A 15,968-nucleotide genomic window follows, 5' to 3' on the forward strand; every position below is an offset into this window, starting at 1 on the left:
ACAGCTCCTTGGCGCCTTCCTCACCTGCCCTACTCGTGCGAACTGCCCCGTGTGAACTGCCGTGCCACGCCCCTGTTTGCCCGCTCCTGTTCGCCACCCTCCGCGTCTCTTAGAGCGATCCCACTCACCTTGTGCACTGGGAGAGAATCAGTGCCCTGCCCAACGAGCTGCAAACGGCTGTGCCTCCCCACCCCCCAAGGACACACACAATCACTGTTTGCTGGCCCTGTACCCTCCCAGAGGCTTCTTATCGCCCGATCAACGGTGGGACAAAGGTGGAACTGAGACATCTATCACAAGCAGTGAGATACAGGGGGAAATAAGAAAGAGTGAGTCATGGAAAAAAAGAGGCAAGATAACATCAATAAATTAATGCAGGTTATTAATAAGTACAAGCCTTGATTGTGCTACTGTGTTCTTGTTTGGTTTTAGCTTCTCCATTACATCAGCCACTGTTTCCTTTTGTGTTACATTTAGATGAAAAGGGCTCTTAAGTTCGCAGTCTAAGTGCCCCCAGCCTTAAGTTCTTCCGTAAAGCAAAACACTAGGATTGGGAAATCATTTTTAAAAAAAAAAAAAAAAAAGTGGGGGCAAGGGGGAGGGAGTAGAGAAAAATCATTAAGACAGGATTGTCAGCATGGCAAATGAGAAAAGGCAAAGTAAAATATGTAGTATGATTGTAGATAAGAACAGGGGGAAGTTACTGAAAGATACTGAACTGAAGCCTAAGATTTTCAACTAGGTGAAGTAGGAAAGAGAAAGGAGTTGACAAGCTTTGAAAAAGCAGCAAGTATGAACAGAGTGGCAGACTGAGGGTGATGCTAGTGCAATATAAGCACCTAGATCTCCGCTACAAAACTAAGCAGCAAACGTGACTGTTGGAGAAGGTAAGGTTGTTCACAGCACTGCCATATAACTATCGCAGTCACCAAAAGAACTGGAATAATTTAGTCAGTTATTTTGAATGTACACCTTTTTAGCTAGCAAATAATCTCACATGTAAGTTTCAGGACCTGACACGACGAGCTAAACAGATGATTTAGACAAAAAACCATATGTACACCATTCATCCGAACAAACACATAGCATTATTACATGTTCTGTGTAAATATTTGAATATTGTGCAAAATACCATTTATGGTATAATAATATTAACTTTTCATAGAGGGCACAATGGTGGGGAAAGAAAGAAACAGAATAGTGACCTGGAGGACAGGATTTAGCCAATGATCTTACAGAAAGGGGTCTTGGGCCACAAAATTATTATTTAAAACGGGACTTGACTGCAGCTTCCCACAGCACACATTCTGATCTCTCAGCAAAGAGATAGCCAAGCTAACTATAAGCAGCTATAAACTTTCTTCTGTGAATAGGCACAGTAAGAGATAAGACCATACATGACAAACTTTTAACACATATGCCAGTGTTTATCGGCCAAACAGGAAAGTTTACAGGAAAGTTTATTGTTAAAAGAGAACCAATTTAGATTAATTGGCTTGCAAAGCCAGGCCTCCATGTCAACCTACCATCAAATACAGGAAGAAAACAAGACGGTTGCTCACACAACGTGAACAAAGTTATTAATAACTTTTAATTGGAAGTATTTAGCCTGCTACTTAAGTTACCTACGGCAACGTTCACAGCCCCTGAACGGCACTTCCCTTTTTTGCAAATACACAGCAGCCATCCAGAAGCTAATGCTATCATCCTGGCCTATGGGACTCCTTGAAGACCAGCTAGTCAAAATTAAATGCTTAACAGCTTGAATACGTATTTATCCAGAAGGCACATTCAAATATTCTCCATTCTTGTAGGCCTTCTTACATACCCCAGCAATTCACAATTTTAAAGAGCTATACCAAGACCTCTGGTGAGACCAGTGGAAAGGAACAAGACAGCATAAATATTTTTTCCTTTTTTTGTGGGGGTTTTAAATAATAGTACTAATCTACCAGTTTTACTGAACAGAATTTGTGCCCAAACTGATCCTGAGTTCTAGCTTGGCATACTGCCTTACAAACAAGTCAGCTGGTGGAGCATTTCAGCAATTTTCTGTGAACTGGTTTTAATAATGATTTTCTGTTCACATAACTGAGTATATCTATGCTAGTGCTACCCTACCTAGTACTGCTTTTTTTTTTTTAATTCACTTGAACTGCCACCGCTCCTGCTTGTATTTGAATATTTATTCCATGCTGTTCAAAACAAATACAGCAGAAAAAAACTTAACAGAAAACATTGATGCTTGAAGATCATATCAAGTAGAAATTTAAACATAAAAATCAAAAGACAGCAAGCAACAGATCTCACCTGTTCAGGAAAGCATTTCCAAAGCGGCTGAGTTTACGGAATGGCTTCTTAGGATCAACAACTAGGGCATTTCCAGGAATGCTTCCTTCTGAATCTCCATACATCACAGCAATAAAAGAATCCGTGGTAGGCTCCGGACCAATCCGCATGCCTGGAAAGTCTTGTTCGAGCAGGTATCTAGAGATGGAGAATACATAAAGTAAGAGAATGAATGGCTGGGAACTATGGCAAAAGCAAACACCTATAATTCACTTGAAAATTTCTGAGGATATACACACTCTAGAATAATAAAATTACATTTTTCCTTCATTTCATTATTTCTATTAACTAGGGGTGAAAAAAAAAAAAAAGAAAAAGAACTGAATTCCAGTTTTTCAAAACTAGGTAATAGGATAAAGTAAATCCTTTGACAAAAACAGGGTGGAAAGTATTCCCTCAACTGCAGCACCTGAACCATTCAAGTGGATGCTTCTACCAATGATCCCAGTGCTGTAGGTTACACTACAAGACATTGCTGCTTTTGTGTGTGTTTTCAAGCCTATCCTAGTGCTGCTGGTACTAAAAGGGAGCAGTTTGAAACAGCACATGAGCAGCACCAGTTTGCTGACAGACCTAACCCTTTGATGAACTCAGTTTGATTTTACTAACTTTAACTCAGCTGACCAGAGGCAGAGATAACACAGTTATGAGACAACATAGTTACATCTGTTTGGGAGCGAGGAAAAGATTTTTTTTTTTCTTTTGACCTGCATATCAAAAAGTAATTGTTAACTAAGTCAGACCTGCAGAACTCGAGGCCTAACGGTAACATACTTCTGAGAGGCATCAAGTCAGGCAGTGCTGTACCAACAGAAACCATCTTGCACCTCACTTTGAGTAGTCCACTCAGAGATGCAGAAAGCACAAACTCAGTGGACCAAGTCTGACACACCAAGTCTTGACTTTCCAGACAAGGTCTCAAACGAAGGATGTGCGTATTTAAATGCTAAAACTTAATGGAACCGGAGCATGTATTTACAGAAAAAGCCTGTCTGCATCCCTTCCTGGATGGCAAGTGAGAAGCAAGAGAAGTCCCAAGCCCATCAAGCAAGCCTCCAGCTTAAAACGTTCCTCCAGCCTACACTATGGCATCTGCCACTTGTCAAAAACAGAAGCAGACAACCCTGCTTAACTTTAAAGCATGAGTGCTATTGTCCTCATTCACAACAGCACCATCTTGAAAGTGTTCACCTCGAGACTAAGACCAAATTGTTTTCAAGTATGCTGTAATGTGACATTATAAGAGCATTAAAATTCTCCAATCAACTCAAGTCACCTTGTACTTATTAATTCCATGGGTTCTGTGTCACCCTGGAGTTCTTAAAAAACCCCCACAATTTTAGCCAACTACAATTTAACTCTTTACATAATCAAAGCTGGATTTAAACAAGAATTCTTCTTCTACCACAGATGATGGTCCTACATCCAATGACAGCACTAGTTAGGTTTGAGCACACCTATATTAACATTGGTCTTTGAATAACAGGTTCGTTCTGGCCCTTAATCCAACAGCACTATGCCTGTTCTGCTATCATTTCATAAACAAATATTGATTTGAGAGGACTTGCAGGCTGCTTTTGCTGCAAAAAACATTCTACAAAGTATCTGTACTTGCTGAACAATATCTGATTATCTTTAAATTCAATACCCAAACATTCACAGACTTTACAGAACAGTGCACAGAAGCTGAATTTAAGGAACTAAATATATACTATACATTCCAAAGATCTTTTTCCACTAGCCTTAGAAAACTGGCTCCTATCAGCTCAACCTATGATGTGGGAGGCTTAAAGCATAGAATAGTTATTTACATGAGATTTCCTGCAGCTTTCTGCTTCCAAACAAATAATAATAATAAAAAAAAAAAGCCAATGCTAAAAACTGTGGGAAAGGAGGAACAGAAGAACCGTCATGCCAGAACATGCCAAAGTCAATTTGTTCTACTTCTAGAACAAGCTGTACCTAATGCACAGGAACAGGGAGATAAAACTAACCCCTCTCCAAAAGCAAAAAAAACCCAACACTCAAACCCCTCTGCACAGGCAGGAGCATACAATGCAGCAGATCCCTCATCTTATGAAACAGATCATGAAACAAAATGAAGACAAAACTCCTTTGATAGCTCACAGTTGAACCCTTTACGCATGGAAACCCAGGACCTTCAAGTGTGGTAGCAAACAGCTAAACACCTGAAACACAAAAGTGTGTTCCTGCCTCCTCACACCTTTGCAGACTAAGGCCCTCTAGAACAGGATGCAGAGGCTAACTCACAAGAGCCACTACAATTTTCCAGACTGGACTTACTTACCCACAGCTTTGATTCTGAAAGATCAATTAGACTTTTATCTTCTAAAATAAGATTGTTAACTTGCCACGATAAAATGTTCTGCTTCAAAGTCTCTCAATTTTGCTTTTCATCATTGTCCTTCTTTTAAAAGAGAAAGGACCTCTATAAGACTCATAACTAAGTTCTTCTCTTGATATGAATTGTCATCCCCAGACTTCTGCTGACAGAGGCAGCAATTCATAAGGTGGCAACACATACAACAAGAAGCTCCCAGAGCAGCAGTAAAGAACATTGTACAGAATCAAGTACACATGAGAGAAGTCCCAGATTCCAGGTCACAGAAAACTATATGATGGGATCTGAATGCAGGATAAGACACCTCCAGGGTAACAGGATAATTTCTATCCATCATAAGCTCATGAACCTGCCAGGCATGGTTATGGACATTCAGTGGTGGTGGTCTTTTAGGTGACTAAAAAAAATAATCCCATGGCCTGCTCATGAAGTTGCTGCACACCTTGCAGAATTTACAGAGAGCTGGCACAATGGAGCACCTGTCAGGATTTCCAATATCTGTATTTTCAGCTCAGAACTCAAACAATGCAAATTCAGATTAGGTGCCTATTGAAATGACTAAACAAGAACAAAGTGCTACTGAACTGCAATGATACTTCCAAGTTAATGTCACAGATCCTGTTTTAAAAACCAGACTTTTATAGTGATAAAATCCAGTAAGGTAAGATCTCCTTCTAAATACCAAGTCCCACTCAAGAGTGACAGTGCTGAGCCTGGTACGGCTATTCAACAGACAGAGGAAACACTTTGCAAGGCAGGTATTTTCCATTAAGACTGGCTCACAGTTGCACACCAAGAATCAGTAAAGACTAAAATAAACCCTAGTTCTTGAGCACTGGCTGTACAAGTTATATCACACTTCCTCTCAGCATGCAAATATCAGTTTCATTTAGCCACACAAAAGGGATGAGCAGTCTTCTGTAAACTGAAGAGCTGCAAACATTTTTCCACAGTATGCTATATTAACACAGGAAAATACCTGGATTTTTAGCATCGGCACTGCATGCCCTTCTCGGGAATTTTCAGCAGAGGGAGTTCAAAAAGGTTCACAAGAAGAATGCTTAAAAATAGCAAACATCCCAGAGACACTTTAGATCAAACAACAGACATCCTGTTGACTCTTCTTTTGTTTTCACCTGGGCCATAACCTTTCTGCTTTGCCAATAAACATTCATCTATGTTCCTTTGCAAGATCTACAGCCAGACTATGGGAAACTGGTTTACAAAGTTCCAGAGATAGCAAAGATTAGTTTCGGGTACTGATAATCATCGGAAGTCTAAATGCTTTCACTAAGCCATACTAACACACGAACACAGGTGAGCTGGACAGAGCAGCATTGGGCGGGGATGTCATGTGACATGTGGGGACACAAACTCAAGCGTCTCATAAGGCTGTTCACCTCCATACTACATACAGCACCAAATCCTCCACACTTCTTTTTAAACACAACAAAACTAGCAGATGTTTGCTTTAGTGTAATAATTCTGCTCCAAATAACTCAAATAAAACTTTCATGTAGAGCTAGTAACAAAGAAGTTCCAGCTTTCACCCAAAGACATTAAGAGGGACCTTTTCCCCTCCAGAAGAAACAGATGCAGCCTATTCTTGCCATACAAGCAATTGCACGCTACCTACAGACTCCAGATATTATGCATACAAAAGGGTGCTTTCACAAAACCAGCTCTGGCTGAGTTAAATAGAAGGAAGTTTACTATTTTAACCTCTGAGTAATACATCTGAGCAAAGTAAAAGCGCAGCCTGGCAAGCTGAGGAATTTACTTCTCTTTTTCCTCATCCTGATAAGTTATTTTTAAAAAGTCTGTCTCTTACACTTTTAAAATAGAAAAGTTATTAAGTTAAATATCATTACACTAGAAGTTTAATTCATTGTTAGAAGGAAAGAAAAATGTCAGCAACTACAAAATCACACTGACCAGCTCCTTTCTCTTTTCCACACACTACATTTCTCCTCTCCTGTCCCTCTTTCCCCCACTTCTTTCTCTAAAGCAGACAGGAGAAACAGAATCACAGAAGGGGCAAGGCCAAGCAGCTCACATGCAAGATGAGCGTTTGGCTCTCGCCCATCCTACCACATCACTAAAAACAATCAGACAAGTATTAACATTTGGGCCTGAATGTATTTGAGTTGTCAGCATTGTCAGATACTTGAATAAAACAGTATCATCACGCTACACCTTAGACAGCGAAACTGGCCAGTTTCACTGCATTGTTCCAAGTGCAAAGAGGATAAACAGCATCAAGTAAAAAAACAGAAGAGCTGTTAGAAACCTGGAAGCGTTTGTTTGCATATCTTACTCCCCAGGGACACTCAGTCATTGCTAGATCAGTTTTCCAGGAAGACTTAGTGGAAGGAACTGGGTGGATATGGATGTGTCAGAGGTATGAAAATATGAAGTTCTCACAATAATGTCTAAATCAAAGTAAATCCCAAATGAATATTTGTCAGCTAAACAGAATTATGTTCACACATAAACCTAATAGTAAACACTTAAGTAGATCCAGTATGCCCTCCTGACTATGAAATGAAGAAATGTGGAACAAAAATCAGTTTTAATTAAGATGTAAAATAATGTTTGCTTTTTAAAAGGCTGGCAGGAAAAAAGCTATAGTCCAACTTAACTCTAAGAAAAACTATCTACAATAAACATGGAATTATAACAATTTTGAGAGTGTATGACATTGTTCCATGGTAAATTCAGCCTACCAGAGGGGAAAATTATTTGTGGTTGACCTGGACACTACAAGAAGACATGGGAAAATATTGTTAAGTCTTGCCTTCAGCATACAAGCACTTTTCTTTTTTGCTTTTCCTTTTCTCCTCTAAATTGGATTTTGAGTAACAGTCACTGTGACACTATTGTCTAAGTTGCTGCCCATCTTGAATGGAGCATTTTGCTGTTTCAGCCAATTATTATCTATTCTATAGCGAACACTGATGTAATGAATGTTCATCATGGTGAGGTCAGACTAAGGTCCTTTAGAAGCAGTAACAGCTGTTCTATTACTGACTGGGGCTCAACAGTCAATTCCTATCTTCTCCAATACCTAGTAAGGGATTAAACCCCTCTGCAATCAACCTAAAAAGGGGACAGAAGAAAGGGGTAAGTGGGTGAACAGAAGGGCACATCACAGTAGAGTCACTTCCTCCATTGAGTCAGATATTTTAACAACACGCATGAGAAAACATCTTTGAAAACTTTATCTCTGTCAAATTCGTCTGGGCATCTTTACCCGGCAGTGAGCAATGCTAAAAAAAGCTGGAAATAGCTGTAATAAATGATACTTCTTTTCTCATTCAGACTGTACATTAGCATCAGTCAACCCTATTGCTCAGTATTTTATGGTTAAGGTGATAATAAGTTACTCACAAAGCAACAGTACCAAAAAATACATCTAAGGCACTGCAAGGAATAGCAATGTTTCTAAGCGCAATAGTGACTTGCACTCCAGTCAAATATGGGCAACTATAAAGGATATAAAAGTTGAACATCTCTAAATCAAGACCGTGTGTTCTCATCCAAGCCAAACTCTTACAAGAGGGGAAAAAAGTTTCCTATGAATTACAAATGACACAGCAACTCAGCTGAAAGGCAGAACAGGTTCTGGTACATACATATTTGGGACTGTTCTGTCTCCATATTACCCATGCTCTCACCATCCCCTGTCCATAAGCCACGTGAGAACACTTATCTGGAAATATATACAGATTAGCAAAGCAACTGTACTTTTAAAGAAGAAAATGAATCAGCATGCCTAAAGAAATGTTAGGAAAACCCACATCACCCACTTTAAGTGTTTGCAGGAATTCAGTAATAATCGGTAAAGAACCAAGTTCAACATTAAGCTTCCAATTAGCTAGCTGTAAAACCAGAAAAGAAACATGATTAGTTCTGTAAACATCTGAAAAGCTCTCAGGTAAGTAAAGGTAAACATTGGGCTCGTCAATGGAGAAGAAGGGAGGTAGGTCATTCGCACTGTAAAAAGAAAACAGTGATATGGCAGGGCTGCCAGTAACCTTTGGAACCGAAAGAGAAACATTTGTAAAATTCACAGAAGTACTATAATGAACTTCAGATATAAGAAGTAGGTCAAAATTTGATGCAAGTGACCTCTCGGTGTCTTTTACGCGGTTTTGTATAACCTTAAACTGATTTATAAGGGGCATACGAGAAGCAAACACATTCACATATATGCAAAATATTCACAAGCTCCTAATACCCGAGGCACACTTCAGCTTCCTAAAATCAGTCACTAACCAACTTTGCAATAAGGCAGGCAGGAAAGACAGAAGATACTACAACAGCAAACTACCTTATTAGGGATACTGCTTGTTCAATGCAATTGACCAAAAGAGCTGGGGGAGACTTTCCAGATACCATGTGGTTTTTTTGCCCCAAACTGTTGTCGCGTTTCTCTTTTATCTTCACATCCAATCTTATGCATTTAACTACTTTTGGGAAAGAAGGGGGAGGAGATGAGGTTAAGTGGTCTGTGATGGCCGATGCAGCCATGCCGTTTTAACGCCAAGTGCCTATTTTTCCTTTGAAATAATTTAGAGATTTAAAAAAAGTTAAGAGGAAGTAGACTGCGACATTACACTTTCTCAGCAGAACACGAAATCGAGATAATAATCTTAAACAGGAAGTTGGCAGGAGAGTTACCGAGCACGTAACAGACCCGGGAGCGGCACCCATCCTCGGCACAGCACGGCAGGCACCCGGCTAAGCCCCACGCCTCGGGAGGGACGCGTACATCGGCCACCGGGCTGTCACCGCTACCGCGGGCCCTGCCAGCCCCGCTGTGGAGCATTAGCCGCCCTGCACCGAGACAGGCGCTCCGCGGCTCGGCACGCCGCGGCGGGCGGCCAGGCGGGGCGGCCGCTGCCCCCCAGCCCCGCACGGGAGAGCTGGCCGCGGGGCGCGCTGCTAGCGCGTAGGAGGTATTTACCGCACAGCACAAACGCCCGGGGCAGGAGGTGAGGCGGGATTACCGAGCAGGCGGCGGGGGCGAGGCGGGCAGGGCGCCGGCCGGCAGTCCCCGAGGGGGGCCAGGCGCGGCGGCCGCCTTGGGAGAAGGAACCGGGCAGCAGCGGGGGTCGCCTACCGGATGAAGGTGGTCTTGCCGGTGCTGTACTGCCCCACCAGCAGCACCATGGGCTTGTTCTCGAAGTCGGCCTCCTCCAGGGCGGGCGAGTGGAAGTCATGGAAGCGGTAGTGCTCCTCCAGCGGCAGCAGCTTGCGGAGGTAGAGGTCCCGCAGCCCCCCGGTCACCGTCTGCACCACGTCGGTGCCGCCGCTGCGCTCCCGCCCGCCGCCCTGCTTCCCCAGCCAGCTGAACATCGCGCCGCCGCCAGCGCCCTGCCGCTCCCCGCGCACACAGCCGCCGCCGGGCGGGCGGACAGGCCCGGCCCCGGCCCCGGCGCGGGGGCGGCGCCAGTAGCGCTGCCCGCGCCCGGCTGAGCGGCGGGGCTGGCCTGCGCGCCGCCCCCTGCCGTGTGCTCACGGCCGTAGAGGCTGGTGGGTTCATTGGGGGTTGTTGTGGAGGGATGTTGTTATTTTTTAAGAACCAGAGGATTTTTTTTTTCTTTGCCAGAAATGCGCCTCTGGAGGTTAATTGTACCTGCTGCTCTTCCACGCGAAAATTTCAGCCCCTTGAAGTAAAATCCGGAAATGCTTTGAGAACTCAGATCTGAACATAGAATCGCCTAAATGCTTTTCATGTTTTTCTGATGATGGTTGCTGTCTTTGGATGCCAAAGAAGTGTGTGACTAAGTGCCGTGTGGGATAGCTACGACATTAGGCAACTATTTTAAACACAGTGAAAATTCTTATTATAACATTGAAATTTTGCTGTGGGATGTGTGTAGCAAATATGGCCATTAGTGTTAACCTTAGGTTTTGATACTGTGTTAAGCCACGTGGGAGGATCACCTTTTCCATTGACTTTACAAGAGATTTTAATGGAATACATACCATATTCACTAAAATATTGAAGAAATCAGTAACATGAATATTTTCTTCCTCTGACGTTAAAGTTTGTCTGTGCTTACTCACTGCTTAGAAAACAAAAGCTTGGGCTCCCAGTTTTTTTAAAAAAAAAAGGAGGAGGGGGATTTTTTGTTGAATCTGTGTGTAAACATTATGTTAGAAGTGTATCTTTTGTGTTGGACACTTAACAGCCTTGGCTCCTTTGCAACATCCTTATAATTTAAATCCATTTTTTCTGGTCCAGCACATCTGCCGATTCACATTTTTAGCTATGTAACCTTTCTTCCTCCTAATTTCCATCTTGAATACTACCTCTTCTATATATACTCCAGCAGGTTTAGATGTGCCATTTCCATCTCCCTCCTCCCCATGCTGTTCCTCAAAGAACAGATGTTAGGTTTTAATAATACTTCATCCTGAGCATTTAACCACTCTGCCTTTTCTTGGTTCCTTGCTTCACATTTTATTTAGAGCCGTGCGTGTGTGTTGCAACTCTTTTGTTGCAATTTCCATGCTGAGTCTAAAGATTTTATGCCATTTCATCTAGGGTCTTGCTGACTGGCTTCCTCATTTTTTTAAATCCCGTTTTTATAGTTTGGTTTTGCATTCCTTGCATTTTCATGACTTTTCCCCATAGGTTAATCTATAAGTAATGAAGTTATCCTTGCAATTACTTACATCTTCTCCATGTTACTTCAGTGATTTCTTTTAATTGAGTCTTGTATCACCACATCTGACTACTCCTGATCATTTGTTATCTGCAAAAATATCTGACCTGTGGAAAACCTAAGCACTGCAGTCTGGGGTGAGACTGCCTTCCCACTTGTCTTTGATGCATCCAATATTTAGTGACTGGAGAACATCACAGAGAGCACATACAATGTTGTCTCAGACTGTCCTCCTAGCCTCTGGGAACTGATGATTCAGTGCAGGACTGAGGCAGATGTGAAGCCTTTGTATTTTTTAGTCCTTAAAAAAATTTCCAGTGAATACACTAATCATTTTTTTTTTAACTCATAAACTTTTATCAACAACAACATCCAGGGTCAAAGAGGTCTGTAACTTAATTACATGTTGTGTGCAGAACTACCTTATTTTGTTAACTTTGAATCTGCTGCTTGCTAGTTTTGTCTGATCCTGTCCAGGTCTTGTGTTAGAAGAGAGGTGCACAGTCACTCCCTGTTCATCTCCCACGGGGCACTCCAGATTTCATAGGTCTCTCTTCTCTGCCTGTCACTCCTGTTGTCCTTTTTCTAGGTTGCAGATTCCTTATCTATTCGCCCCTTGCATGGAAGCTGTTCCACCTCTTTGATCAGCCCTGACATTTTCCTCTGTATTCTTGTTGAACAGAGAGAACTCAGAGATACTGAATAATTGTTTCTGTTCCACTGTATGCTTTTTGAAATGGGGTAAAGTGTTCATTGTTCTCCGTGACCCCTTCGTGTCTGCTGTAAAGCTGCAGGAAGGGCAGGGAAGTGTTTGCACTCAGACACCTCATTCTGCTTGTCTTCAGACTTCCTGCCTAGATGCTTCCTGCTGTCACTGGGATAATTTTTGCCCTTCAGACAATAAAGCTCTAACTGTGTACGGGAACCTGGAAGTGCTTCCAAATTCCCAGGTCTGGCTGTGCCCTCTGGCTGCATCCTGTCCTATATTGCAATGAGATCCAGCATGCATCAGCACGACTGCTGTCTTTGCTCTCTTGTTTCCATGGGAGGTAAACCCTGGGCATATAGCCCATACAGGAGCTGTATGGGCAGCTATAGTATGCACCACAGGTAAATGTTCACTGACATAAGTGGTCAACAGAAGGATTATGTTTCTGTGCACCACCTAGGAGGAGACCCTTGACCTTGAGGGTAAAGGGATTTGCAAGGCTTCCATTTTTGGCCCACAATAAGACGATCTCTTGACAAAAGATACTACAGCAGAACTGAGGAACAGGGAAACCTATAGGAAACATGGGCTTGTAGATGCAAGACATCTAATAAATAAATCAATAGCATTGAATAAAAGTTAATTTAGAAAAACAGTAAGTAGAGACCTGCTATTCCATCTGTCGAGAAAACAGATGACTTGATTGAAAGGAGCCATGTCAGTGAGATGACCAAAGCATGAATGTTAGTATTCTGTTAACTTCAGTTGCAATACTCCACAGCAAGTTAAAAAAATCGCATTTGGGTGAGTGATATTAGGTATACAATTTTAGATCTGCTTTGTCTGTGTTACTTGTGTCTTTTCAGATGTAATATTCTAAAAAACTTGAAAGCTTTAAACTGTTGGTATATATCAATAACATTTAAATCCAGCTTAATAAAATAAACCATCATGAGTCAGTTCTTATAGAGATGGGTCTTAAATGTAATCCTACACTGAGGGGGTCCCAGAATCCTGGGGCCGTTCACATCTCAGTGTGGAGCAGGCATAATTTCTTCTTCAATTATTTTTCAGCAGCTATGAAATAAGTCTGCATGTTGTCTTTAATTGTCTTGCTAGTAGAGGAAGAAGCACCTAAAAGAAACAGCTTTAATGCATTTGCTGTGAAAAATGTTTATTTGCTGTAACTCTGACTCCAAAAATGTGGTTTATTATACAAGGTTTAGTATTTATTTACATTCACATAAAGACTCCTTAGTTCACAAATGGACTTCTTGGTTTTGTTTTAGAGACAACAGATTTTGTTCTCTGCTGCATTTCTGGACTGACAATCCTCTCTTTATAGCACAGGTAGAGCACAAACACAGTCAGTGTAAACTTCCTCACGCTTCCTTGTCCACGCATCTCGGCCTTGGCCTGAAAGGTCACTTCTGCAAGCACGAGCGAAGCACAGCCTCACCTAGCCACGCTCCTGAGGTTGTCAACGAGGGAAGCACATTAATTCATTAAGGAAGAGCTCTGGTTTTTGTGTTTATTCCCTTCACTGACAGACAGGCTTTAGCATTCGCAAAGATTAAGTGCTATTCTTAGCATTCTTTGGCTTTTCTTCACTTCCTAATCAAATTCCTTTTTTTCTTTATTAACAGGATTCATAGATATTTTATTTCATATTCCCTAGTGCTGGGCAGTTGGCCAAATGCTGGGTTCTCTCTCGATCAGGCACACACATACCATTCCCACTGGGTGGTTTTTGCAGTGGTTGCTCTTTCTTATGCTGCTTTTTCCGCTCCACGGCGGTACGCAAGGCCTGAAGAATCAAATCTTTATTGTTCTGGACATTGTAGTAACTTAGGTTCACTAGTTTGTCAAAATCTTCCTCTGAATAACTCAGATTGTTTATATAATATGGACCACGGGTATTGGCAACATCAACATCACCCTCTGCCATCTCTGAGGGACTACGTTTCACACCTAAGGGATAAAGAATGACTTGGTTATTTAGCAAAAAGCGGTTAGGGTCTGGGTGTTTCTCAGGCATGCACACACAGTGGATCACAACCCAAATTTTTCCCTCCACAGGCTTTTTATTGCTGGGATATTTGGTTGACAGTGCGGGGGTGGAGAAGCTGGTGGTGGTGAGGGGAGTAGGGGTTATCCTGGGCACTCTTGGAAATGCCAAAACAAGTAGAGTAGCTGCTCTTTTGAGAACAGGAGGTGAGACTCCCTGCCTTCTCCTCTAGCTCTGGGGTGAGCTGTCAACATGGTCCCCAAGTCCCCCTCAGCGCTGATGCTCTCTCAGCCCCGGCCCCCACCTTGCTACTGTCTCCCATCCATCTTAGCACCCTACACTTCTAGCCAAGGTGCAAGTAAATGGCAGCTACTCTTTTTCTCTTTCCTCCCCTTCTCCTAAAGCAGACAACTACAGCAAGGACCTAATGACAGCATGGTTTCTTTCCAGGTGATGGGCCTGAAGCCACTGCCACTTTCTATGCCTTCCATCTTCAACTCTACATCATTTTATTTTCCTCACTACTATGCTTTCATGCCTTCAGAAACAGGCTGCTGAAAATCCATGTATTTCAGTGATTCGAGCTTTCCAAAAGCATACCTTCCTTCTCAGCAATCTGACAGATACTCTTTCACCCAGCACAACCTAGCACCTTCCCTAGCACAATCTACTACATCAACTTTTGGTTCCTACGGGGAAGAATTATCAAAAAATACAGAAAACAGACCTAAAAACCTAGATTCTATTATCTAAACTGAAAGACTTCACAGAGCCATTATCTGGACATATCCCGGAAGCAGATGACACAAATATTTACTGTAATTTCCTTGAGCTCCTACTACTATAAAAAACTACAGGCTTTATGTAACCTCAACAGTGAGAATGAACCTGATACTCCCTGAATCACTAAGATTTGGCAGGGTTACTGAAAGAACTTTTCATGCCCATTTCATCATCCAAGGATAATCAACATATGCATCATAGACCCAGGCAAAATTAAATAATTAGGCAGGTAGTCCCCCAAGTATCATTTCTGGAAATATTACATCCATCATATCTTATGATCTGAAGACAAATTAAATTAACTTATTTATTTTAATTAATTTGGTAGTGGAAACCAGATCCAAAGCTAATGCAGAAATTTATTTGCAGACTATCACAGAGAAAATATTCATAAGGACCTCCACAGTAGATTGCTGGTACAGGGAGAAAAATACCCAAGGGAATTGCAAATCCCAGAAAATTCATGGATGCAGAAGATGTAAAACACATCTCCTCACTTGTTTTTCTAGGACCTTTATAAGTCACCTGTGATTCAAAATAATAGCTGATCTCAGCTGGGACCTGGCCATCTGCTCTAGACAGTGACACCATGAGTGTTTTTTGATTTAGATGCTGTTTTGGACACACCATCATGTACTGAGTTGGTGGAAATAGATCTGTACACTAAACTCAGTAGATGCAACTTTCACCCTCTGAGCTCAGGGTGTGTTTAAGTGATATGCTCAATGCACAGTAGGCAAACTTGCCCTTCCTGAACTCAGCAAAAGTGAGAACTCTCTGCCTGCACTCAGAGTGTAAGAAGCCCACTTGGCCATGTTAGTTTTGGCTCGACGCAGCACTGATGCGACACAGCATATGGGCAGGCTGAACTTACATCTGCCTGTGAGTACATAGAATAAACGGGTTCTTGGAAGGGAAAAGGTCAGTTAATTTGGTTACATTCTGCAGATTCCTGGGTTCCAGGAAGGCATATGCCTTTGACTGCTGAAGGACAGCTGATGCTCCCACCTCTGGGCCAGAGACCTGAAGATGTGGAAATCTGCTGCTGTGTGCTAGTCTATGTGCCTGACGCGATGGCTC

The 15,968-nt window shown here is 42.1% G+C and overlaps 1 protein-coding gene and 1 pseudogene across 1 annotated transcript in view; both read right to left on the reverse strand.

Annotated features, from left to right (window-relative positions):
- The window catches only part of EHD4 (EH domain containing 4), a 36,477-nt gene extending 26,347 nt beyond the window's left edge, over positions 1-10,130 (reverse strand). The window contains exons 1-2 of the mRNA XM_068398437.1: positions 9,837-10,130; positions 2,311-2,487 (exon numbers count right to left, since the gene is read on the reverse strand). Of these exons, the coding sequence (XP_068254538.1) occupies positions 2,311-2,487; positions 9,837-10,072 (413 nt within the window). The 5' untranslated portion in view covers positions 10,073-10,130. The remainder of the gene's footprint in view (positions 1-2,310; positions 2,488-9,836) is intronic.
- A 3,627-nt stretch (positions 10,131-13,757) lies between these two features.
- LOC137662116 (cytosolic phospholipase A2 epsilon-like) overlaps positions 13,758-15,968 on the reverse strand; it is a 37,803-nt pseudogene continuing 35,592 nt past the window's right edge.

This window comes from Nyctibius grandis, chromosome 4, assembly GCF_013368605.1.
Source record: "Nyctibius grandis isolate bNycGra1 chromosome 4, bNycGra1.pri, whole genome shotgun sequence".
NCBI lineage: Eukaryota > Metazoa > Chordata > Aves > Nyctibiiformes > Nyctibiidae > Nyctibius > Nyctibius grandis.